This window comes from Solanum stenotomum, chromosome 12 (genome assembly GCF_019186545.1).
Source record: "Solanum stenotomum isolate F172 chromosome 12, ASM1918654v1, whole genome shotgun sequence".
Taxonomy (NCBI): Eukaryota; Viridiplantae; Streptophyta; class Magnoliopsida; order Solanales; family Solanaceae; genus Solanum; species Solanum stenotomum.
The window spans coordinates 46,119,304-46,145,292 of NC_064293.1; the positions used below are offsets into that span (position 1 = coordinate 46,119,304).

At 32.4% G+C, this 25,989-nt stretch overlaps 4 protein-coding genes across 4 annotated transcripts in view; 2 read left to right on the top strand and 2 right to left on the bottom strand.

Moving 5' to 3' along the window:
• The window catches only part of LOC125848869 (geraniol 8-hydroxylase-like), a 77,064-nt gene that overhangs the window by 46,217 nt on the left and 4,858 nt on the right, over positions 1–25,989 (top strand). The window lies entirely within an intron of this gene.
• LOC125848867 (probable disease resistance protein At5g66900) lies at positions 1,005–5,421 on the bottom strand. Its single transcript, XM_049528812.1, has 5 exons — positions 4,611–5,421; positions 3,660–4,051; positions 3,068–3,450; positions 2,416–2,627; positions 1,005–2,302 (listed from the first exon to the last, which is right to left on the bottom strand). The coding sequence occupies exons 1-5, from the start codon at positions 5,323–5,325 to the stop codon at positions 1,470–1,472; spliced, it is 2,535 nt and encodes an 844-aa protein (XP_049384769.1). The 5' UTR covers positions 5,326–5,421; the 3' UTR covers positions 1,005–1,469.
• Positions 10,244–12,171, bottom strand: LOC125847470 (reticulon-like protein B13). Its single transcript, XM_049527083.1, has 5 exons — positions 12,102–12,171; positions 11,966–12,025; positions 11,415–11,601; positions 10,592–10,803; positions 10,244–10,472 (listed from the first exon to the last, which is right to left on the bottom strand). Exons 1-5 carry the CDS (start codon positions 12,169–12,171, stop codon positions 10,270–10,272), a joined length of 732 nt encoding a protein of 243 aa, XP_049383040.1. The 3' UTR covers positions 10,244–10,269.
• On the top strand, positions 17,937–21,023 carry LOC125848868 (L-ascorbate oxidase homolog). The gene is made up of 8 exons (XM_049528813.1): positions 17,937–18,183; positions 18,269–18,378; positions 18,775–19,045; positions 19,143–19,239; positions 19,350–19,695; positions 19,866–20,231; positions 20,324–20,402; positions 20,621–21,023. Exons 1-8 carry the CDS (start codon positions 18,040–18,042, stop codon positions 20,822–20,824), a joined length of 1,617 nt encoding a protein of 538 aa, XP_049384770.1. The 5' UTR covers positions 17,937–18,039; the 3' UTR covers positions 20,825–21,023.

A 25,989-nucleotide genomic window follows, 5' to 3' on the forward strand; every position in this document is an offset into this window, starting at 1 on the left:
TAAGAGATTGTTGAATGCTCAGTAACAAGAACATGGGGGTATTTACAATGTTTGTAATTAGTCAAGTTCTTATCCTGGAAGGGGCTTTTAGTTCACCCATGAATTATTTCTTCTATCAGCATAGGAGGAATTGGCTGAAAAAGTAATGGAGTTTCCATACTTGAGTTCATAATCTTTTTATAATGTCATACAGTGTTGTTATGTTGTAATTCTTGTAATTTCCTTATATGCATTTGTGTCAAACAAATCATGTGCTCTTTCTGGTTTTTGGTAAGTTAAGATGCTTATAGTATTAGGGCTTGTGTATGACTATGTTTGTTAGCACAAAACTTCCTCCGTATAGTTCTAACTAATCCTTCTGGTTGATTTTATATTTCCTTAGTAGTAAAGTGCGTTTTCCCTATAATGGTCAAGTGACATCGAAAGTCTTAAGACAGCTTTTATCGTAAGGTTGTACCATGAGGTGTGTTGGTACAAGAAACTATTGGAGGTAATGATCCTCGAGGAGCACAACAGCAAAAAGCCTCAATTCAAAACTAAGTTTGGGTTGATTAATAGAACTCTCACTTCATTTAAGTCAGACTCAGTTCAATATTATGTTGCATTTCTCTTGGAAAACAATCTATAACTACACAATCAAATACAGCGAGAAATCAGCCCTATGGAAGGTTCTTTGCTAATGAATTCGATCTTCCTTTCAACTAAGAAGCATATGCTTTACATGCATAAATAGGAATACATCAGGGTCCAAAGCCCTATCCAAATTCAATAAAAATCAATATATTTGAGCCCTACTAATGTATTGTATAGTATTATATTGTATCATATCCATAATTTAAATGAATCTATAAGAAAAGTAGAATAAGAGGTAGAGCAATTATGAAAAGGTAGGGTAAGGATAAAAAAAATGGAATTATTAAATAATAAGTAAAGACAAAATGAGAAAAGAATATTAAGCTAATGACGCAATCACACCAATTGATATTTTCATTATTGCCTAACAATGGATTAAATAATACAATACGATATAATATAATTTATAAGTAATATAATCAAAACAAACATTATATTTAAACTAAAAATACAACACAACATAATGGATAACAACCATCCAAACAAGGTGTAAAGTTTAAACTTACATCAGTCTGTTTGTGCTACTAGCTTTTCCGCATTCCAACTCTAGTGACAGCTCCTAATAACCAATATTGAGCTGCATCTTTCCAAATTCACTGGAAACAGTGTTGGATGAAATTATTATAACCTTCACCTTTGGCTACTCTCAGCTCATTTTGTTCTAGTCCGGAAGTCGCCTCAAGTAACATGCATCACTTGTCACTGTTGATCAAGTTATTCCAGTGTTTACTTTGCACTATCCACCCAATTTCAAGTTATTTCCAGTGTTTGCTTTGCACTATCCACCCATATTCAAGTTCCACCAAAGTGAGTGCTCCAGCAGCATCTCAGATAAATTATGATCTATGCAGCAAATTCAAATTGACATGTTCCTCCATCACAGTGATTCTCAGATTCTTCAGATGTTCCTTAACGGAATCCCATAAATAGGATGTTTCTTCATCACATACAACATCTTCCAACTTAACTAGTTTTTGCAGAGAATCGGGCAGCTCATCAATACCCAGGGAACTTCCCATGCAAAGAGTCTGTAAAGAACAGAGTTGATCCATTTCCAATGGCAAGTTATCCATAGCCACACAATCATATACATCAAGAAATTTTAATTTATTAAGTTTTACTACAGACTTTGGCAACTTAGCCAATTTTGTGCAAGAATGAAGCCTTAGTACTTCCAAATTTGTCAACCTCCCAACCTCTTCTGGAAGGGCAACCAGTTCGTGACAATAACAGATGCTGAGCCTTTTAAGATCAACAAGATCACATGTTTCAGCTGGCACTTTTGTTAAATCGCTGCAGTACTCGATATTCATCTCAACGAGTTTTGGCCACATGTAAGGCATCTTGGCAGCAGAGTTCTCAAATGCCTCCCCAATTTCACACATGTTCAGGGAGATTTTGCGCAAATTTGGTAGCTGCAGATTGGCTGTGAAAATGGATGTAACAGAGATGCGTTCCAGGTTGATTCTCTTAAGATTCAGCAGAGAACAAAGCTGAAAGTTATTCAAATTGGCTGGGAAGAAACCATTGTTTGTCACAACCAGTGTTTTCAATTGGCTCATCTGCTTTATAAAAGGGGGTAAGTTGTAGGTCCTTGTTTCAAAGTTCAACACAAGTACTTCAACTTTAGGAAATCGCACATCATCCCAGTTAGAGGAGAAATCTTCATCTGCAATTCGGATTCATGATGTGGTAATTAAATTGCAGAGACAAGATGAAGCAAATTTACAGAAGACATCTCAATATTTGACCGAAAAGGAGGAGAAGGGATGGATAACAAACCTGTGACAATAGACAAAACCTCCGCTTGAAGTGGTTGAAGTCTTTGTTCAAACCACCACCTAGGAAAGTCATTCCCCTTGATGTTGATATATATTCTCATTCTCTCTTCTACCGGCTTCTCATCACACTGGTGGATGACCAGTTCTCTCAGCATATCATGCTGCTGTATGTAATGCAAGTTATGTAAGCCAAGAACTACTCGTGCATCCTGTCTGTGAATCAGCATGAACTAAGTTTAAATCAGATATTCGAGAAGGAATCTATTCAAGGATATCAGCTAAATTGATAAGTTCAACGATCCGAGACACAGAAGAAGTTGAGTATACAGCAAAAAGGTGGAACCAGGATAAAATGACGCCAGCCACTGTAATGTTCTACTGGTGGAACTCTATGAGTTACTATTATTCTTATCTCATGAAATTTACTGTAATAATTTTCTCCAAAATAATTTAGAAGGTGGAAAAGAATTTTCATGGCTTCAGCACATTAAATATTGATGCACACAAACAGATAGTCAGAAAATGTGTACATGTGACGTTTAACTCTGTTGCTTCTTTGTTTCTCCCGGCTCAACATTTTTCGAATTTGGTTCCACGTAATATGAAGTAGCAAACACAACACAGTTGCAAGACGAAATTGAAGCCAGTTATACCTTGCAAGGGCGAGATTAACCAGGTTTTGTGAAGAAAGTTCAAGGAAGATGGCCATTGCAGTGATGCCGTCTTCATCTAGATTGTATCGTTCCACCCACATATCCAAAAGAGTAGCAGGATGAATTCTATGATCTTCAGGAAATGATCCTAAATCAAGGTAGCAGTCTCTTAATGTAGTTGTTTCTCTGCTGTAAAGAGCTTTTTCATCCAAGGCATCAATGCTGGCTTGCAAAGAACGAAGCAGATCATTCTCAGTAGGGAAGAGAATTTGCCTTTTAGACTGCATCATTACTCTGTTAAACCATGTCACCTCAGACTGGCCACACAATGAACGGCCTACAACTCTAAGAGCCAGTGGAAAACCGCCACAACTTCTCACCACCTGCCATTGCATGCCATCATTTAGATCCACAAAGCAGAGAAATTTATAAAATTATATGAATTTGGGAACTGTATTATTTTAGCAAAGATGCATTTTCACTCTCTAACGTTTCTAGGACATGCACAATAGAGTCTTACATATACATTTCACATGTATTCATAACTAAGGAATTAGTCAAAAGACCTTTGTAAACGAAGATAGCCTTTTACCTTATGAACAAGATCAAGCCGCACATCAGGGCTGCCATCTTTAAAAGCTGAAATGCAGAAGAGATCCTTTGCATCCTCCTCGCTCAAAAGATTTAATTTATATGTATCAAATTTTGGGAACACAGATCTTGAAGTGACCAAAATCTTAAAATCAGGTATCTGTAATTTAAGATGATCGATGACGAACTCTGATTCAGACCAAACATCATCCAGCACCAGTAATATTGGTCCAGTAATTCCCCCAAGGAGGTTATTGAGTTGGCAAATTGCAACATGCTCAGTAGCGAATTCTGGGACCCTGTCGCCTTTCTTCTCAAAGATTTCCCCAACAATGCGTTTGATGTTTGGTGTTTTGGTAACAGTGACAAAAAAGATGTTGTCGCTGTATGTGGCTATAAAGAGACAATTAGATCAAATATGCTGAAAATCAGCAAGAAGCTTAATATAACATAAGAACATGATACAGCATTAATATCAATTAGTCTTGCCATAATTTCAATAATCTGCCTAGCCAATAAGTGGAATCACAAAAAGAGAATATACTATATTTCTCCTTTTATGGGGTCAGCAAGCTAGTCTTTAAGTATGAAGGGCTTTCTTCTACAAACATCAGAAGCAACCCAGAACACAATCTATGTTTTCGTTGCCTAACAAGAAAACACAACCTTATGTTCGTGTGAAGTATTTTTGGTTCCTATCATCCTATGCAATCATAAGACTAAAACACATACATCAAAATTCAACTGATAAACAGACATAGTAAGAATCGATAAAGTCAAAAGGAAATTAATCCAGGCAGCGTTTAAGTTCATGTGATTCGAAGACAAACAAGAGAATTAGCTAACTGAAGTTACAATGGCATGCTTCTTACAAACTAGAAAGGACTAATTTAACAGCAATAACAGCGTAAGATACTAACATTTAACATGGCAAACAATAAATAAACATTACCTTTGATATCATCCTCTTGACAAAGCTTTGCTGCCAAAGTAGTTTTTCCACAGCCAGGAGGAGCAGAAAGAACCAGCACTTTATCTTTCTCCTGAAGCAGCTTCAATTTCTGTTTCAATTCATGAAGTGGGACTTCATATCCAACCATAGAATCAGAAACTTGAGGCACATCAGACAATCCTGAAAACCCAAAACTAGAACCATTCATCCACCCAGAAGAACCACTAGAATTTGTAAATCCAATACTACTCCCGGATCTCGTCAATGAAACATTCCTCACCATCGACTGAATCTCCTCCAATATCTTGCCATTTTCGTTAACCTTAACCAGAATCTGTTTAGTATCCCTAACCACCTGAATTAAACCGTGTATCTGGCAGAACTTCACTAGTGAATTATCCAACTTCGTCAGTTTCCTGGAGTAACTCCACTTCTTCAAAGGGTCGCAGCGTTTAATCTTGGAACACTTGAGGACTAGCTCTTCACCTTTCATCAACTGCTTCTTAAACATGTCTATTTCTTCATCTCGGCCGTCTAGGACCTTGCTTAGCCTCTCAATGTCATCGAATACTGGTTTGATGTAGACTAATGTCTCTTTCAAGCTGAGGAATTTGGAACGGAAAGTGGCGATGTGTATACCAACATCAATAACTGATTTGAGGAGTAGGTCGAAGACTGGACCCAAAGCAGCTCCTCCCAAGAGAGCTGCTGCCATTGCTACGTAACACTGCAAAATGGATTATTTTGGGGAAAGTCTTGGTGAAGCGAGTAAAGTATAGCAATAGGTCGTCTTGTAGATATTAAGGCATTCATTGGTGAGAATGATTTTGGAAAAGAGATGGCAATTGGTCAGAAGTTTCCGACTCAATTGACTTTTGAGGTCGTCGAGTACAAATCTTCCTTCTTTTTCCATTTGCTCCCTTGAGTTTCTTCGATGTGTACATGATACTCCATCCATTTCAATTTAGCTATTTTTACTTTACTTCTTAAATTTTTTCAAAAAAAATATTTATTTTTATATTTAGTAAATTGAAAAGAAAAAAATAAGTCAGTAAATTGAAAGTGATGAAATAATTAATAACCTCAGAATTTGAGTATAAAAATTTGTACCAAACCACTTAATTTTTTTTTTCCTAAAGCATAAGGGACAAAAGCAATTTAAACCATTAAACCAATATAGAAAGTGATTTGACACGTTATTTAACACTCCCTCTATTCTATGTTAAGTAAATTGACGCGGCAATACACTCCTATTAAGGAAAGGGCTAATCCATCGATTGCCCTCTAAACTTGGCACCAACTTTTACTTGGACACTTTAACTAAGCTTTGTTCATTTTAAGCATCTCATGTCAAACCTCATTGTGTCATTTTGACACTTTTTATATTTTCAAAACCGCATTTTAAGTGCGTACATCCAGATGCCTCTTATGTGGAAAAATAAACGAATTGGTATGTGACACGTGAAAATTTTATTTTATTTTTTAAAATCTCAATTTTACTTTTTTTTTTCTTTCTTCCAGATCCCAAACCCCATGCCCCCACCTCTTTTCTTCTTCTTCTTGCGCCTCCTTCCTCTTCATTTGTTTTTCTCCATCAAAAAGGCAAGAACATAGGTTAGTTTACAAAGTAAAATACGTTTTGGAGAATAAGGGAAATCATACCAAATCGAAAAGTTTTTATATGACATTTAAAAGAAGATGATTTCTTGTGCTACTACGATTGAGATTTACAATGAAGGATATGTAAAAATAAATTTCTTTTTTTTTCATTGGAGGTTGTTCTTTATTTCTTTTTTATTCCTTGAAATCAATTTAATTTTCAATGGAGAGGGTAAGAATGTAAATCAGTGTTTCCATTTGAAAGAAGTTGATTTCTTTTTTTGTTCCCTTGAAATCGATTTTGTTTTTGAATATGAATCAAGATGCAAATTCGATTTTCAAAGAAGATGGAAGAATCAAAGAGTGTAACCTAGTAAAATATTGTAGAATTTTTTTTAAAAGTTGTGTGGTGATGGAGGATGGTAGAAGGTGAAGAAGATGGAAGGGAGAAAGCAAGGAAGAAGAAGGAGAAGAAAATATTTACAAAAAAATTCAGAATATTTACAAAAAAAAGTCTCTGACGCGCTCAAAATTCGTGTAGCACACGCACTATGCTTAGTCAACAAAAAGTGTCAAAATGACACAATGAGACGCGACATGAAGTGTTTAAAATGAAAATCCTTCAGTTGAGGTGTCTAAATGAAAGATTGTGCCAAATTTAGTGGGCTACCGATGGATTAGCCCTTAAGAAAATTATTCAAAACATAACTTACATCATATTTTTTGCTAATGTCCTTTTGTTAAATTATTATTATTATAAATATAAGTGATAAATAATGTAATTTATCTCCTAAAACATATAAAACTTAATTAATAAAAAATGGCAAATATGAAACTTATTTTGAACAATAATAAAAATATCAAAAATTCACGGAAAAATTAAGACTTGCTAAATTTAAGCGATATCCAATTAGATTAACTGTGATGATTGGCAACAATGCGGAAGAGCTACCATTGCGTCACGGATCCACCATGTAGACAATTGTTTATTATTACACTTACCACAAAGTGGAGGATTATACTGGTGTAGTATCAAATTTACTTGTGCAAATTCTACTACGTATATTAGAAGAGTGGGTATAATTTGAGGTATCAACATGTCTGCTTGTGATCTTTTTTTATTAGCTGAGGGTATTGTGGTAAATTCAACCTGTTGTCCCACCTTCTGCTTACTCCACGTGGTTGTGTGTCCTTGGGTTTATTATGCGTGACTCCATGCTGCTTTCGCCGAATCTTCATCTATTGAAAAGGAAAAAGGCGGAGCTATTTCTCTTCAATCTTTTCAAGTACTCTTCAATTTCAAGGTGATTTTTTCTTCTTTCCCTGCCTTCCTCTTCATTTTTTTTAGATCTGATTTCTTGTGATAAGTTTTTTTTCCCTTCACATTCGGTTCTCTTCAGAGCTTCATCGTATTTGGCTGAACCGATTTATAAAGCTTTGGTTTTAGATTTAGTTTTATGGGGTGATGAAGTTTGAATTTGAGAAGACGCAATAAAAAATAAAACGAACTAAACTTCAATGTTGAGACACAACCCCCAACTAATTAGAGTTCTGCCAGTTAAGTGTTTTCCTAAAAATAATAAATATGTAGATTGTTAAGTAGAAATTGTCATCAGTTACCAAAGCGGTGGTCCACATAGTAACCTTTGTATTTAACGACGAGATATCTATTCAAAGACTAATATTAGGATTAAATTAGAATACATTTTGTTAAGCCACCACAACTTGGCTATTTATATATGTAAAGGGAAGGAAAAGACACATTTTGCTNGGTTCAATTTTAAATATATACACGTACACAAAAAAATTGATCTTATATATATAGTGTAATTTTTTTTTTCGAGGGGGGTCGGATGACCCCCTGGACACACTATAGATCCGCCCCTGGTTACCAAAGCGGTGGTCCACATAGTAACCTTTGTATTTAACGATATCTATTCAAAGACTAATAATAGGATTAAATTGGAATACATTTTGTTAAGCCACCACAACTTGGCTATTTATATATGTAAAGGGAAGAAAAGACACATTTTGCTTTTGATTAGCCATAGTTTTGAGGAGGTTGTATGAACATATAGGGAAAAGAATTACCGTTGTGCCTTTTAGGCAAGCTTCGTGTGATGAGTTTTGTACCTGAAACTTCGCAGGTAAAAGATTAACAATTCAACTAATTCCATAAGCATTCATAATAACTTCATTGGAAGATTTGATTGTATAGATCATTTACAATTGCTAATTTAGTGATATAACAAGAAATTAATAACAAAAGAGATTTGTAAATAAGATATGAACTACCCCGGAGTTATGGGGGAAATTCGGATGCTAAGCTTGCCCTGTCTACCGTATTGTCGGGATGGTACCTCGTTTCCTTATTCATTGTCAACCATTGCTTGATGTCTGCCTCTGCAATCAAGCGTTCCGCTGCAACCCACACACACAAGTATGTGATAAACATGTGCATTGAGGTTGGAGCATATAGGCTGGCTCACACTTGCTGTCCTTCAGAACGAACATTTAAATTTGTATTCCTGCAGTCCAATGTTGTTAGTGTCATTTTCCTATATGCACCACATATATTGCTTCATTATTGATGCTCTTTTTATTTTAACGTAATTCCAATGAGAAGTAGTATTTGTTTTGCTTAAAGAGGCTGAAGTGTCCATTCCTTCCATGATCAAGTGATTTTAAGTACTACCAGGCATCCTCCCACTTTCATCCATCTTTATTACGTTATGTTTCCATCACAATCAAAATGCATCAGTATAATCCTTGCACTAACAAAATTCTATTTGAATCTATCTAATTCTCAGCTCATCGATCAGTTTAATGCATATGCACCTATAAAAGGAATAAGTGTGTTTTATGTTCGCATAGTTTGATTGTTATATTAATTCCTCCTGTTCACATAAAAGACATTTTTGTTACACTTGAAAATTATGACTTACCTGGCTAAAATTTTGGATTCATATCGATGGGCACTTGATTGAGTAATTTCCAAGTTTGTTTTTTCTTTTACAAAATTAGAAGTGGCTAAATAGATGGTTCATCTGTATATGTATGATGCCACCTAATGACAATGTTGGACTACACTCCTCTCTTTTCTAAAAGAGAGTAGATTATACATGTTAAGATCTGTTGTATTTATTTAATTCCACTCTTAGTAATTGTGATGACATTTTCTCTGAGTAGCATACCAAAAATGAAGAGGCTTTCCAGAAGAGGCCCTACTACTAAAGTAATTCCGCATGACAAGTTTCCGTTTCATTGTTAGAATGAATTTTTTTCCAGTTTAGAGAATATTAGTTTATTCACAGATGTATACGTGGTTATAGTGTCATTGTGTTATTTGGCAACTCTTCCCCTCTATGTGGGGAAAACTCAAATAACCATATTGGTTCCTTCAGAGATGTATAATTAATTAATAACATTCAAGTAGCATGAGGTGGTTATAGTGTCACAATTATGTTATTGGAATTGATGTATTTAAGCTATCATACATTTTTTAAGGAATTGTATCTTATTCATGACATAATTAATCATGTTTGCTGAAAATATGTTGAGATCTTTTTGCTTGAGATTTCATTCTCAATGTATGATTAGTTAACATTAGTTGAAGGAAAAGTTTCTTCGTTCAAAAGTAACTGCCATTCTAAATAAGTAAAAATAAGGACTGTTGCAAAGCTCGGAGGATATCAGTACGATCCTCTATTACTTGTCAACACATGCTTATTTGATATGTTTTAGTAATAAACATATTATCTGGAATCAACTTTCCCCTTTAAAAGCCAATCTTTAACACTTGGAAAGTGAAATTGCACTCTCTACTTAGTTTAGTGACTTAATTTATGCAAATAACACTTAACGCAACAGCCAAAAATCATTTGGAAACACGCTTGTCGCAGAAGTATTACGGGCCAATATTATCTAGTCTAGTTACAAGAGTAAGCAGACGAGAACTCCAATCCTATATGTTGATCATTTGTAAAAACCTTGAAATCAATTTATTATTACTAATAATAACCAAGTAAAAACAAACTAAAAATATACTAATATATACCGACTACTCGTTTTTTTTCTTCTTCTGCTGCAGCTTGCTCTTCATTTTCTTCACCCTCTCGGCAATGGTGCGGTAATACATGTGACATCTCTCCGTCACCGCGCTGTTATATATGTGGCATCGGACCCTTATTCGCTGCCCCAAGTACTTAATCCTGTCTTCATATTTCTCATATACAACTGGTACAGTCAGCCCCACCACAATTCCTGCACTACCAGATATACTCCTTAAAGCCACACACTTATATAGTACTAAAACATAAGTACGTAGGTAAATTAGTAGAATGATTATTACTAGTTATACATATAAGTAGTGTAGTAATTACCAATGTAGAGAAGCGTAAGTAAATCTAAGGAACTTGCCACAACCGAAAGCAATCCCAAAGAAGCTACAGTCCCCGCAAAGACGAACCACTCTCTCTTGGTACTCACGCTAAACAGAAACCTCAGGCTATTCTCAACCGATTCACGAAATTTGGTGCCTGCTTCCACAACTGATTCATCGCTTATGTACATCCTTGACATGTCTAGGGGCTCTCTGCAATGCAAAAATGTATCACCACATCATTAGCTGATTCTCATGTTCATATATAAGAGGCGAAAAACACTCTTCTCTATTGGTATCATGATAGGCCTGATTGAAGGATAAAAGTGAAATAAAAATAATGACACTCTTTAGGAATATCAACATAGCGCTAAGAGGCTAAGAGCCTAATGCGTTAGTTTCACAATGACTGATAATACTGAAATAGAGCAGTACTATTTTTGAGTTTTTCTCTTCATCAATTTATAATAACTGCACTTCACCCCTGAACAATTGTCACAAAATCAATTTCATCCCAGTAACAGAATTTTCCCATACGGACAAAATGATCTATACCCATTAGCTAATCGAGGTAAAGTTACGTTAGTTCAATAATTTTAATATGGTAAAAACAATTTTTTGACTTTACTTATGTTTTACCTATGTGTTTAGAGTGGGTACTGAGGCTTAGTCATTTTATTGTTACCAAAGAGTAGTAGTATTGCATTTTTATTTATTTATCATAGCGAAAAAAGTTTAACTTACTACTAAATCCCACATAACATAAAGCATTTATGTTAAAAAGAGAAAATAAAGAAATCTTAGCTGGTTAAGCGGTAGCTTACTTTCCCAAGAGCATATGTATGTTACCCCATAAAAAGGTGAAAGCGATCACGAACATGACAATCCATGAAAACATCGTTATAAAGGTTAATCCATAGACTTCAAGTGCCAGCCATATCGCTGTAGCTGCTAATAGTGCAACAACACTATAACTCTTCCTCTTCCATAAAATTACATCTCTGATTATATCTGAAAATATATATAACATTCATCTTAATTAGCAACTTCAGGCCAGAGGGCTAGCTGTGAAGGACAAACGTCATAGGTAGGCTTTAGCATATGTTTTTGGCCCAAAACATAAATATGTTGCGCGACAAATTCATTAATTATATACAAATATTAAATTCAGAGCCAAATTACTAACCAAGAAATTGTAGTTAATATAATTCCTGGATTCTCAAATATTATATAAATTAAAATGCTAGTGTTATCATTTTCAACATGTAAGACACTGGATTAAAGCTTTAACAAAAAGAGATTTAGTTGAAATCAGATTAAAATAACCTGAAATTACACAGGAAATTATATGAAGTGATGGAATATATATATAAACCTGTACTAGTTTTGCCAACATCAGGTGTTGGAGAGGCTGTTGAAGTCTGCAGGTTGGACTCTGCAAAGAAACAAAAAAAATACGTAGTACTGTATTAGAGAAAAAGGCACAATTCAAGCGATCGAATTATATTAACCTGAATGGTTTTCAAGTTGAGGAGTTGGTGAAGGTGGGGGAGAATCTGTTGAAGTAGTAGTACTCTGCATATTGAAGGCTGGAATTGTTAAGAGGAATTGGAGAAATGTGAAGGTCAATTTTTAAAGAGTCAGGCAGGCATTCGAGATAAACACATAACAACAGATGTGAGGAAACGTGGAGGGCATGCAGGGATTGTGGCTGCTTCTAAGTAAAAAACCATTATATGTCCTAAGAATGGCCTCGCTAGCTATATTGAGGAAATGTTATCAAGAAAAAAAAAAAAACAAGATAACTGAAAAATGGATACTACCTTTAGTCCATATTAACTGGTATAGTTGCGACTTTTTTTCTTATTTTTAAGAGATAATTAATAAAGTAATAATGAAAAATAAATTTTTAAATTTTATCCTTAAATATTTTTCTTAAGAATGTGTCATACTCCAATAATTTACGCTTAATATGAATGAAGGGAGTAATTTTTAGTGTGGAGTTAAAATGACTCAGTCATGACATGTTTGAATATATGATTATTTTTCAATTACAAACTTTAAAACTGGCTATTCGTGAACTTTCCCCATATATGTCATGCAAGGATATTTTGGGCCTGATAAAAGGCCCAGTCCGTAGCACAAATGGTTTTCCAACTCCTAGAGGCCTGTACACGTCCCAAAGCTACGTCAAGACTCGAGATGTTTTGAAAATATAATTACGTGCGTTTGCTAGAGTTTTTTGGAATAATATTCTTAACAAAAACAGCTAAGAGTTCTTTTTTAAAGTCCGCTGAAATTCTTTTCGTCCCATATTAGTTGATCATTTGCTTATATCAAGAAACCATAAATAAAAAGATAATTTTACTAATTTACCCCTTAAAAAGCTTCTTGGAAATTTTACAAACAAATGTGGGCATTTTCAAAAAAAAATAAAAAAAATTGCAAGGGTAATATAGAAAAAATTTATTAATGCTTTCTTGATTTAGTAAAGTAGACAACTAATATGAAACAATTATTTTTAGTAAGATGATCAACTAATATGAGAGAAGAAAGTAGTAAAGAATGTGAAGGCAAAAGAATTTCTTGCATCCAAGTGGTACAATGCAAAATTCCACAAAACTCCAAGTGGAACTTTTTTTCCAAGTGGAACATTGCAAAATTCCACAACCTCAAGTGGAAATCCAAGAAAACGTCGATGACTTTCTCAATAGTATGCCCACATGATGGCCCTTCCAATTGCAACTTTAAAAAAAAGGGCTAACCCATCGATGGCCTCCTAAACTTGACATCAACTTTCACTTGGACACTTTACTTAGGCTTTGTTCATTTTAAGCACCTCATGTCAAACTTCATTGTGTCATTTTGACACTTTTTATATTTTCAAAATCGCATTTTAAGTGCGTACATCCAGACGCCTCTTATATGGAAAAATAAACGAATTGGTATGTGACACGTGGAAAATTTATTTTATTTTTAAATATCTCAATTTTAATTTCTTTTTTTCTTTCTTCCAGATCCCAAACCCCATGCCCCCACCTCTTTTCTTCTTCTTCTTGCGCCTCCTTCCCCTTCATCTGTTCTTCTCCATCAAAAAGGCAAGAACATAAGTTAGTTTACAAAGTAAAATATGTTTTGGAGAATAAGGGAAATCATACCAAATTGAAAAGTTTTTATATGACATTTAAAAGAAGATGATTTCTTATGCTATTACGATTGGAATTTACAATGAAGGATATGTAAAATAAATTTCTTTTTTTTTCATTGGAGATTGTTCTTTATTTCTTTTTTATTCCTTGAAATCAATTTAATTTTCAATGGAGAAGGTAAGAATGTAAATAAGTTTTTCCATTTGAAAGAAGTTGATTTCTTTTTTTGTTCCCTTGAAATCGATTTTGTTTTTGAATATGAATCAAGATGCAAATTCGATTTTCAAAGAATATGGAAGAATCAAAGAGTGTAACATAGAAAAATATTGTAGAATTTTTTAAAAAAGTTGTGTGGTGATGGAGGATGGTAGAAGGTGGGAAAGATGGAAGGGAGAAAGCAAGGAAGAAGAAGGAGAAGAAAATATTTACAAAAACATTCAGAATATTTACAAAAAAAGTCTCTGACGCGCTCAAAATTTGTGTAGCACACGTATTGTGAAAAGTGTCAAAATGACACAGCGAGACCCTACATGAGGTGTCTAAAATGAACATCGCCCACTTGAGGTGCCTAAGTGAAACTTCGTGCCAAGTTTAGGGGGTCACCAATGGGTTAGGCCAAAAAAATACTGAGTATCCAACTTGCTTTGATTGTACTTATTAATTCTCTTTAATTTGTTTTCTGGGACTCAAAAAATTGCAAGTAACTTTGATGTAAAGGAGCAATAAGATTGAAAAATGTCATTTATTATCTCTCATTTGTACGCTAAACCTTTTATAATTTGATACTTTAATGCGTAAAAGAAACGAAGAGGTGTATTATATCCACATACCTAATAATGAAGAATTACATCAATTTGTTGGTACATGAAATGAAAATTAACCTGACATTAAAAAAGTTATTATAATAAATTATAATAAAAATGTAAGGGGTAATATTATACATTATAGAAAATATCAATGTTATGAGACAAAATTTAAGAGGAGATCACTGATTATTATCCCTTAAAACAAAATCAAAGAGAATAATCTTCAACTTAAAACATTATACTATAAGGAAAAGGAAACGTCTTCCTTCCTTTTTACCGTGATTTTTTTGTTTTTTTTCCTCCTTTGTTTTTGCTCCATTTTATTTGTTATATATTTGAATTTATGTCACCCTTATCAATTTTATTTTGTATTATATTTTTAAAATATTTATATTAAGAATAAAATATGAAGAAAATATTAAAAATAATAATAATTTATTTTTTAAAATAATGAACAAGTGCTTACTCTAATTTCTCTCTTTCCACTTTATTTTTCTACCTCTCCTTGCCCTTTTTATTTTAAATTATTTTTTCGAAAAAGGTATTTGGGGTGCCCCCTAAATTGGAAGCATGGCGGTGGGAAAAACCTTTTCCGTGTGGCACCCAACTCCTATAAAAATCACATGGCTCCCCATCATTCACTACCAAATAATCCTTTTCCAAATTAACTATCCAATTAGGAATAATATTCATTTTAATATTATACTAATTAATCATGATTTTTTTGCTAACCACCATAGTTAATTAATTTCTTTATCTAATTCCTTGTTATAAAAGATTCCGTGAACTCGATAGCCGTTTATTATTGCAAATGATTGTCATTTGCCAGTAATGATGTTGAGTTAAACGCTAAGCATTAAGATCAGTGATTGAAGCTCTAAATTAATACCACGCCACGGAAACTTCTCCATTTATATAATGTCTTTGACTTTAATTTCTGTCTATTATAATGCTGAAAAATGCAACTGTTGTTTTATGATATGTGATGATTATACAAGAAAGGAAAGATGTTAAAAGAACTAATTATAGTAAAACAATCTATATAGAAGTTCTTGTTAATTGATTACACCAACATTTGTTAATTACCGAGCATAATTTCAATTTTCTATTTGTCATATGATTCATTTATTCGATCAACAAATGAGAACTTCGAATTCATATTGTTATATTTCTCGTGAGAGCGAGAAAATAAGTCACTAGCCCATGAAATTATAATCTACCTAATTCATCCAAGAGTGGCTGATTACTAACCTGCTAGCTTATTTATTAACTTGGCTCATTTCAATCCAACAAATTTTGGATTGATATCAACCAACTCAAAATGATCTATGAGAAATATTGTTAAAATGTCTTTAAATAGTTTTTTAATTTTTTTTTTTGATGTACTATTTATAATCATGATAAATTTTTTTATTAAATATAAATAAATAAATAAAACAATTAAAAATTAATGATAATTGGACAAAGATTTATTATGTCTTTAAGCTCATTTCAACTTAACTCATTTTGATCCGCTCAAATTCAGTCTTTTCCACTAATTTGGCACTTATAGGCTATATCTATCATATGCAATTGTTAGTAGTATAATAAATATTTCTAATCCCAATTTAGGCTCGCTCTTTAAAATAATGCTTTTTAAATAGAAATGGGTTCAATTAATTATTTATTTATTTAAAGAAGTTGACAATTGTTCAAATAAAAATGGAACCTATATTTAGATTCCATAATAAGATAAGGAAAATAATGGTTAGTCTAGACAATTATTTATTTTTCAATTTTAAGTGGACATTTTTAAATACTAAATTAGAAAGTACCAAGATACTCGACAGATAGAAACTGTAGTACGTAGTATTTTACTTGGATCATAATCCTTAGACAGTTCATTATTACTAGTAATATGGGAGGACATTAATTGCTTTGACTTTACTAATCTGCCAAGAGGCAGGAGTCCCTTTGAAATCATTGTAGATTCAACAATTATTTATTACTTATAAAATTTACTGTCTAAATATTATGTTAAAAAATAAATCTTTTTTCGAGAACTATATCGTTAAATAAAATGGTAAGATGTTTATTTTTTTGAAAGTAGTGAAAATTTACAACAGTAAGATGCATGTTGGCAGATTTTTAAATTTAGTGTGAATTTAGAGAAGCAGAAATTTATTAATTAGAAGAAAAATTATATAAAAAAAAAAGAGAAATGAAAATGGAAAAAGAGATGAAGCTATTTGGATTCTCAATTCTGATTTCTGACCATGCAATATACATGTGAAAGCTGACATCGATTCTCTTCGAAATAACAACTGACTATACATTTTTAAAATTTTTAAATATTCAGACGCACTAAAAGGAGAACAACAAAAAAAAATAGTAATAAAAGAATATTTTCTTTTAAAAATAAAAATAAAAATGGCCGCTGTAAACTAATAGCAAGTTGGATTGGTTTTAAATATTTTCATATGGCTCACGTCATTGTATTCAAATTTCACAACAATAAAACAGTACCAATTAAACTCAACCTCTAGCTACTATCTTTATTTATGTACTTCACATATTAAAAGGCAATAAAAAGAAGTAGATGCATTTATATTTAAATTTTATACATACATGACTAACGAAATAAAAATATTTTAATATGATTAGGTAGCTTATAAAATAGTTTCCGATGAATCTTAGCCATTAATTATATGTATATCTCCAAGATAAATTAAACATTAATTGGTAAAAATGATACTAAGAAATACGTAAATCTCTACGATAGTCTTAATTAGTAAAATGATGCTTCTAATTACTAGCTAGTATCACAAAGTCAAAAGTTAAAAAGGTAAAACTAACCACCAAATAGTAGTTTACAACCCTTTTTTTTTTTCATACCCAACTCTGCGAGTAATCTGAATTCGCATCAAGAAGACCTAAAACGCTCCCTAACCAGGGTACTCAAAGCTGAAGTCTCTGAATGAAGGAGTACTTACCATTCTATCGTAACATTATTGGTAATTTACAACTAACTATATGAGCTTATCATTGTTAAGTGAAAAAATTAAGATGAGAATATATAGAAATTAACCGTGATAAAGATGAAAAAAAGAGGTGAGAAAGCATAGAAATTTTTAAACATTTTCTAAAAAACGATTGAGTCGGTCTAATATTTGACCGGATGGACGGCGAGATTTATGGGGGATTTAACTTTCAACTTTTTTTTTTTTGCCATTTTTACAATTTTTCCAGTCTTCTTTACAACTAGCGAAAAAAAAGAGTGAATCCAAAGTAAAAGAAAGATGGTAATTATTACTCATTTAGCAATAATAACGCGGAATCGCGTGAAGTGCGCCGAATATGAAAGTTGGCATCAACTATATAGGCACACCCAGTGGAGCTCTTTTTTGGCAACTTCCTCAAATACTATTTATGTCTAATCCTCACTAGATCTATCATACATTTCCTCATTCATTCATTCTTTCTATTTTTACAACTATTCTTTAAGCATTGCTCCAATGGGGAATGTTGCACTTTTTCATTTGATTTGTGGAATCTTCATTTTTTGGAGTGTCTCTCTGGTGAAAGCAGAGGATACTTATAAATATTTCACATGGACTGCTACTTATGGAACTGTTTCTCCTCTTGGTGTTCCTCAACAGGTTGTTATTTTTTTTTTCTTCGTATTTTTGTACTGCTAGCTGCAGGTATTGTTGATTTGAATTTCTGATGAGTTTGAACTTATAGGTGATCCTCATTAATGGTCAATTTCCTGGTCCAAGACTCGACCTCGTCACAAATGACAATGTAATCCTCAATCTGATTAATAAGTTGGATGAGCCTCTTCTGTTGACATGGTGAGTATTTTTTCAAATCTGTTCCCGATATGTATGCTTATATAATGCTGATCATTGCTTGAATTTGGTCTAGACATTATATCATAAATCTTATAGACAATCAATTCAGGTAAGTCGAGACATTCAAAAAGAGTAGTATTTTGTTGACATTTTTGAGCGGCATCCTCTTATAATAGTTAGCAGTATTAATAATTTACACTGTGCTGAGGAAAGAAAAGGACAGTTTCGAAAAAAAGATTTCTATATACTGCTTTTTACTATCTCATTTACACTGTGGGAATCAACATAGGGCTGATTTAACTATCGGATAAAGAAGTAGATTTTCTGTTGCCTTTTTAGTCATAGAAATGTTGGGGAAGAGTTGGAACTGTAGACTTACATGTCTTTCCTGTTTAGGAATGGAATCAAACAAAGAAAGAATTCTTGGCAAGATGGAGTTTTGGGAACAAATTGTCCCATTCCTATAAATTCAAATTACACTTACAAGTTCCAAACAAAAGACCAGATTGGAAGTTACACATACTTCCCTTCAACTCAATTGCATAGAGCTGTTGGAGGTTTCGGAGCACTTAACGTGTATGCGAGATCTGTGATCTCAGTTCCATACGCTAAACCTGCTGGAGATTTCAGTTTACTTATTGGTGATTGGTACAAGAGCAGCCATAAGGTGAGCCTCATGCCTGACTGTTATAGAAAAGTCTGACCATGGAAGAGTTTGTTGTTCAATTTTGTGATGTTCTCAATATTCTGTTTGGTACTTGCAGGTATTGAGGCAAATATTGGACTCAGGGAGGTCTCTTCCTTATCCAAATGGCCTCCTAATAAATGGACAGAAACAGTCTACCTTCAGTGGTGATCAAGGTCATTCTCAACATTTATCGAAATAATCTGATCCTGTCTTTGATTTACTGAATTGAAACTAATCCTCAAACAGAACAACTCATTAACACTGACTATCTTTTCATCTTCAGGAAAGACATATATGTTCAGGATTTCAAATGTAGGCTTGAAAAATTCCATTAACTTCAGAATTCAGGGCCATAAGATGAGGGTTGTCGAGGTTGAAGGATCCCACGTCTTGCAGAACTTCTATGATTCTCTTGATGTCCATGTTGGTCAATCTATGTCTGTCCTTGTCACGTTGGATCAGCCTCCAAAGGACTACTACATTGTTGCTTCTACAAGGTTCTCCAGGATAAGTTTTACCGCCACTTCAGTTCTCCACTACACTAATTCTCAGACGCCCGTTTCTGGACCCATGCCACCTGCTCCAGCTGGCCAAATGCATTGGTCTATGTTGCAAGCCAGAACATTTAGGTACCTTTTTTATCCACAAGAAGTCTCATGTGTACTCACTGCTTTCTTGCACTACTACATTATTGAACTACACCTTCAGATATTTTTAGATTTCATGAATAGTTGATACTTGATAACTAGAATTGTTTATAGTTTTCCATGGCCTAATTGTCTTTTTGTCTGAATTGAAGGTGGAATCTGACATCAAATGCAGCTAGGCCAAATCCTCAGGGTTCATTCCATTATGGAAAAATTACAATATCAAGGACTTTTATTATGGCTAATTCAGCATCTCTTATCAATGGAAAGCTGAGATATGCTGTCAATAGTGTCTCTTATGTTAATCCTGATACTCCACTAAAGCTTGCTGATCACTTCAACATCCCCGGAGTGTTCAACTTGAACTCCATTCAAGCTTATCCCTCTGGTGGTTCGCCTTACTTAGGCACAGCTGTATTTCCAACTTCTCACCATGATTTCATCGAAATTGTTTTCCAAAACGATGAGGCTGCCATGCAATCTTGGCATCTTGATGGCTATGATTTCTGGGTTGTAGGGTATGTCATAACACTTCAAACATTTCCATTTCTCCTTGTTATATAACAGGGGAAATTCGTTCTAATTCTTACCTATTGCTATTAATCTGCAGTTTCGGATCTGGCAAATGGACACAAGCAAGTAGAAATAAGTACAATCTTGTTGATGCTCTGACTAGACATACTACACAGGTAAATGCAACAATTTAACCAATGCACCAACTGTGTTAAAAACGATTTTGCACAATCGTGTCACTTATAAGGTCATTGATTGGAAATATGTTACACACGGTAACTAACATACTATAACATGTTAAACTACACTGATCGTGTAGAAACGTCTTTACACTAATGTGTATATAACTTAAAATGATTATCATTCTAAGCACGATGTGAAATGGTTCTTGCAGGTATATCCCAAATCTTGGACTGCCATATTGGTGTCCTTGGACAACCAAGGAATGTGGAATTTGAGATCAGCTATGTGGGATAGGCAATATCTTGGACAACAAGTGTACCTCAGAGTGTACGACCCAACCCCAAGTCTAGCTAATGAATATGACATACCAACTAATGCTCTTCTTTGTGGCAAAGCTGCTGGTAGACATACTTAATTTGATGAGTCTTATACACAGGCTTTTGTTTTTACTGGTCATGAGAGGTTGACTAGGAGAGATTGCGGCAAAAGATAACACTTGGCCGCTTATGTTGTAATCACATACCTTTGTATTTTAATTTTTTTTAGTTGTTGGCTACACTAGTTTTTGAAATGCAGCTAATACGAAGTTAATAGTAAGATAAATTTCTATGCAAGTTCTAACGAGCAAACAATTGTGTTCAAAGTTATTGCGCATACTTGGAACCTTTCTTTTACCTTTATCCTTACTAAGCCTTCCATCTTAAGAACGATCTAAGTTATATATACAATCAATGTAAGAAATTTTCTTACATTATGCGTTACGCGCTATATTAGGTAAAGGTGACACGATGGTGTAGATGTGCCATTGGTTGATCTATTAAAATTAGCTAATAATAATTTGGGAAAATTATGCAGAATAACAAACATTTAGCCTATATTAGGTACTCTACCTACATTCGCTTGATTTGTATAAATCTTGTATAATTCAGTTTCTAATTGTATAAACTCAGAATTTTGTATATGCTTACCCTAGCTATTTGTAAATTTATGAAAAATTCATAATAAATTACTTTGTTTGTATATTGGTAAGCGAAATATACAAACGGAGTTCTGAAAAATTCCTAAATGTAAAAATACAGAATTTGTATACACTTAACCTATTTGTATATTCGCAAGCAATAAAGAAATATACAAACCACAATTTTCATAGCAAACAAAACTATATGTATGGAGCACAATTATCGAAACTATAGCTATAGAGCCTTATTATGTTTGGTATTTCTAGCCCGAGTACAGTAGACTAAATTGGTAATGTGCCAACTGTTCTTACTTAGTGAGCCAAGAAATAGTATTGGACAAATTTCTTAACTACACTCCTTTACTTACCTTAATATCCATTTATCCCTACTTATTTCAAAAATCCCTTATTTACCTATGTATCCCGCATGCATCCCGTGCACAACGCTATGTATCCCGCTATATGGAATGTATCAAACGCTATGTATCCCGCATGTATCTCGTGCACAACGCTATGTATACCGCTATGTGGAATGTATCAAACCTAATGTATCCCGTGCACAATGCTATGTATCATACTATGTGGAATGCATCAAACCTAATGTATCCCGTGCACAACGCTATGTATCCCGCAAACATCATTTTTAAGGGATTTTTGGTAAATAGAAAACTAGAAGGGATAAGATGTTATTTAGCACTTATAATATGTGGTTCCTATAATTTATACAATAGTATTTGGGGAAATTTGGGCTAGGTAGACCAGAAATTTGAGCAAAGAGTAAGCCCACTGCTATTTAGGCTGTCTTTGTTGTCCAAAACCAACAGATAATTTGATTTCTAATCCCAATCTCAAAGTACTTCTTTGTGTCTTGATAATGGTTTTATTTATGGGTAAAAAACTTAAGTATACAAATCAAGTACCTTAATAACCATTATATAACAATAATTTATTTTTTCAACAAAATGACAATAGTTTTTTTTCAAAAATAGGAATTAATATATTTTTTTTAAAAAGTACCGTTTAATAATCAGCCACGATTTTCTCCCCATTCTTTGATTTTCTCCAATTCTTTTACATTCCATGATTTACTCAGATTGGTTATATATTCTCTCTGATAAAACAAGGTTTTTAAACCAAACTAAAACTCTCTTTCTCCCCATTGCTCGATTGTTCAATTATGGATACAAATAGTTTTTCAATTCTAATTCAACACGACAGACGATGAGACATGTATATTTTTTGTGATCGTCATCTTGTAATCTTGTTATATGTTTTTGTGTTAAAAACAAAATTAGGTGTTTAGTTGTTTAATCTTACTTCGAAATCTCGTTATATTAGGATTGAATATGATGATGCATTTAAGATCGTTCCTTTAAAAAATTACTTTTATGGGTTGAGTTGTATAATTGATAGTGTTTATTACGTTGTTGTTAAATACCAAATTTGTGATTATTTTTTTTGGTATTTGATGTGGTTTGATATGCGGAGTTTTATTTTTCTACATATTAGGTATAATTGATAGTTTAGTTGGTGTAGGTCATTTGGTGTAGTTGGTATTGTATATTATGTTTGTAATAAGAATCAGAATTTGTGGAACTTTTTTTATGTAATTGTTATATTTTAGTTTGTATTTAAACCACAACTTTTGTGATAATTTTTGGGTACATCTATTGGTATGATTGATAGTGTGTTTTGCGTTGTTTATAGACACCAAATTACTGATATCTTTTTGGTAAATGATTTGATGAAAATGATGGTCTATTTTAATTTGTATCTAAACTTTAAATTCCGTTAATAATTTTTGGTAGAATATTAGGTGTAATTGATAGTTTACTTGGTGTATATGATTTGGTGTAATTGATCGTGTATATTATATTTTTAATAAACATCATAAATTGTGAATTTTAGGTTGTATATAAACACCAACTTTCGTGATATTTTTTTGGTACATATATGGGTGTAGTTGATAGTGTCTTTTGGGATGTTTATAGACAATAATTTGAATAATTATCAAGTTAGTTAAAATACTTATTGTTTTGTGTTGGTATACTTCATACCCAAACAATAAAAAAATCAGAAAGCTAGCTTCATTCGTAAAACCATTTTGTATACCAACATGATTACAATTTTTATATAGATAAAAGCATTCTATATATCAATTTGTCTAATTTGATTACTGTGAAAATACCATTCTTATTATGTATGTATTGCTTAATTTCTTATATATTTTAATTTGTATCATGTTATAGATGTAATACTTATTTAATAATTTCACTAATTACTTTTTAATCTAACAGGCAAATACTTGGATTACAATATTGAATGAGTGATATATGTCGCGAACACCAAATAATGATTGTAAGAAGGGACTCAACGAAGGAAAATGCAAGAGAAGGAATGTCACTTTTAGTACATGTGATACACCGGGCATAACAAGAAAACTTGCCTCAGATTTGTGCATCAGGCTTAATAGTAGTGTTTTTTTTACTTGAAACATTATGCAGTTGAAACTTTTAGGTTTATGTTGGTACGATGAATCATATTATTGGTGTATTGAATGATATCACATTCTTGTTTGCATGTTTTTATTATTAACTTGTCTATTTATGCACAAATTTATATACGTAATGGTTATGAAATAATTGTAAATTTTAATCAATGAAAATTGTGATTTTTATAATATTATATAAGACTTAACATCAAAGTTGTACGAAATCTATATAATATGCAAGTTTTTAATTTCTTTATTAAACTTTCTGGATTCAAATGGTTATTTAAGTCATACCATAACAAATTAATATATTTTGTCAAAAAAATAATGTAGATAACTTTAAAAATTTCAGTTTTTTTTTAAAAAAAAAATAATTTGGTCATAATAAAGGAAAACGATATTTGTATGAAAACAGTATTAAAGAGAAGGCTACAGTTAATAATTTGATTTGATTGAATAAAAAATTAAGAGAGAGAAAAATCAATATATGAGCAAAAAAATAATAATATAAAAGAGTATAATTATGAATGGAAAGCCAAAAAGTAAACAATAATTATCAATCTCATAGATTTAGCACACAACCCCACCAAAAAAAGGAAATAAACTGAATAGTAATACATTTTTTAAAAAATCAAAAATTTAATATATAGGCAAAAAAAATAATATAAAAGAGTTTAATTATGGTTGGACTAAAAAGTAAACAATAATTATCAATCCCATAAATTTAGAGCATAATCCCCCTAAAATAAATCAAAAAATAAAATATATNTTTGATTTGATTGAATAAAAAATTAAGAGAGAGAAAAATCAATATATGAGCAAAAAAATAATAATATAAAAGAGTATAATTATGAATGGAAAGCCAAAAAGTAAACAATAATTATCAATCTCATAAATTTAGCACATAACCCTCCCAAAAAAAGGAAATAAACCGAATAGTAGTATATTTTTTAAAAAATCGAAAATTCAATATATAGGCAAAAAAAATAATATAAAAGAGTTTAATTATGATTGGAAACTAAAAAGTAAACAATAATTATCAATCCCATAAATTTAGAACATAATCCCCCCAAAAAAAGAAATAAATCAAAAAATAAAATATATAAATTGATAAAACGAAAATGAAATATTTTGTCATGTTTGTAATTAAAAACTTAACTTTGTAAATAAAAAGAAGTATATACATATATTGTTAATTAAGTTCTTAAATAGTATATTCTTATAATATTTCCTATTATTCTAGTAATTTTTTTCTCTCTACTTTATTTCATGAGATTAAAGTCAACAAAAGAATTAGGACCCTAATTTATATCTGTGAACAAAATTTAAAAAGTAAAAAAGATTTTTGAATCTTGTGATTTTAAACTAAATAATTCTTCCACATGATATAAACATTTTTTTCATGTCGAATATGAATCTCTTTTATAAATATAGGATGATGGATTTTTTGTTGCAAAATATAAACTTATGAGTCAAGTTTTATACTTAAAAATATGAATTTTTACTTCTTCTTTCTTTCAAGAATTTAAATTTGAAATTTTATGCAGTTTCATAAACAATAATGATTTTAAATAAAAAATTCTCGCCCCAATTTTTTTTTTTTAGAAAGGCATTTCAACAGTTATTACTTGCTTATTTTAAGGAGAGAGAAATTGTCAAAAACTTGTAGATAGAGATAAGAGAATAATGATCGTCTTTTTTATCATTGTACTTGTACGCATGTGCACCAATAAAAAGAGGTGAAACGTACTCCACAAATTAAATATCGATCACCAGCAAATGAATCAATTATGAGAACATTGGGGTTGGCCATTGTACGGTTGATATAGTATAACATATCAAAATTGAAAAANAAGGGTAAAATTGTAACTTCACTGTGCTAATCATTGTTGCCTTAATCTGTGTGTCATTTCTAAAGTGGACAACTAAAAAGGGACGGAGGGAATATCAAAATTGAAAAAGAAGCAGAAAGCTTCCTCCAGGACCCTTTCCATTACCCATAATCGGAAATCTTCACTTACTGGGCAGTCTACCCCACAAATCACTTGCCAAACTCGCCGATTTTCATGGCCCAATGATGCGTCTGGAGTTGGGACAAATAACAACTCTAGTCATTGTTGAGAATATAATT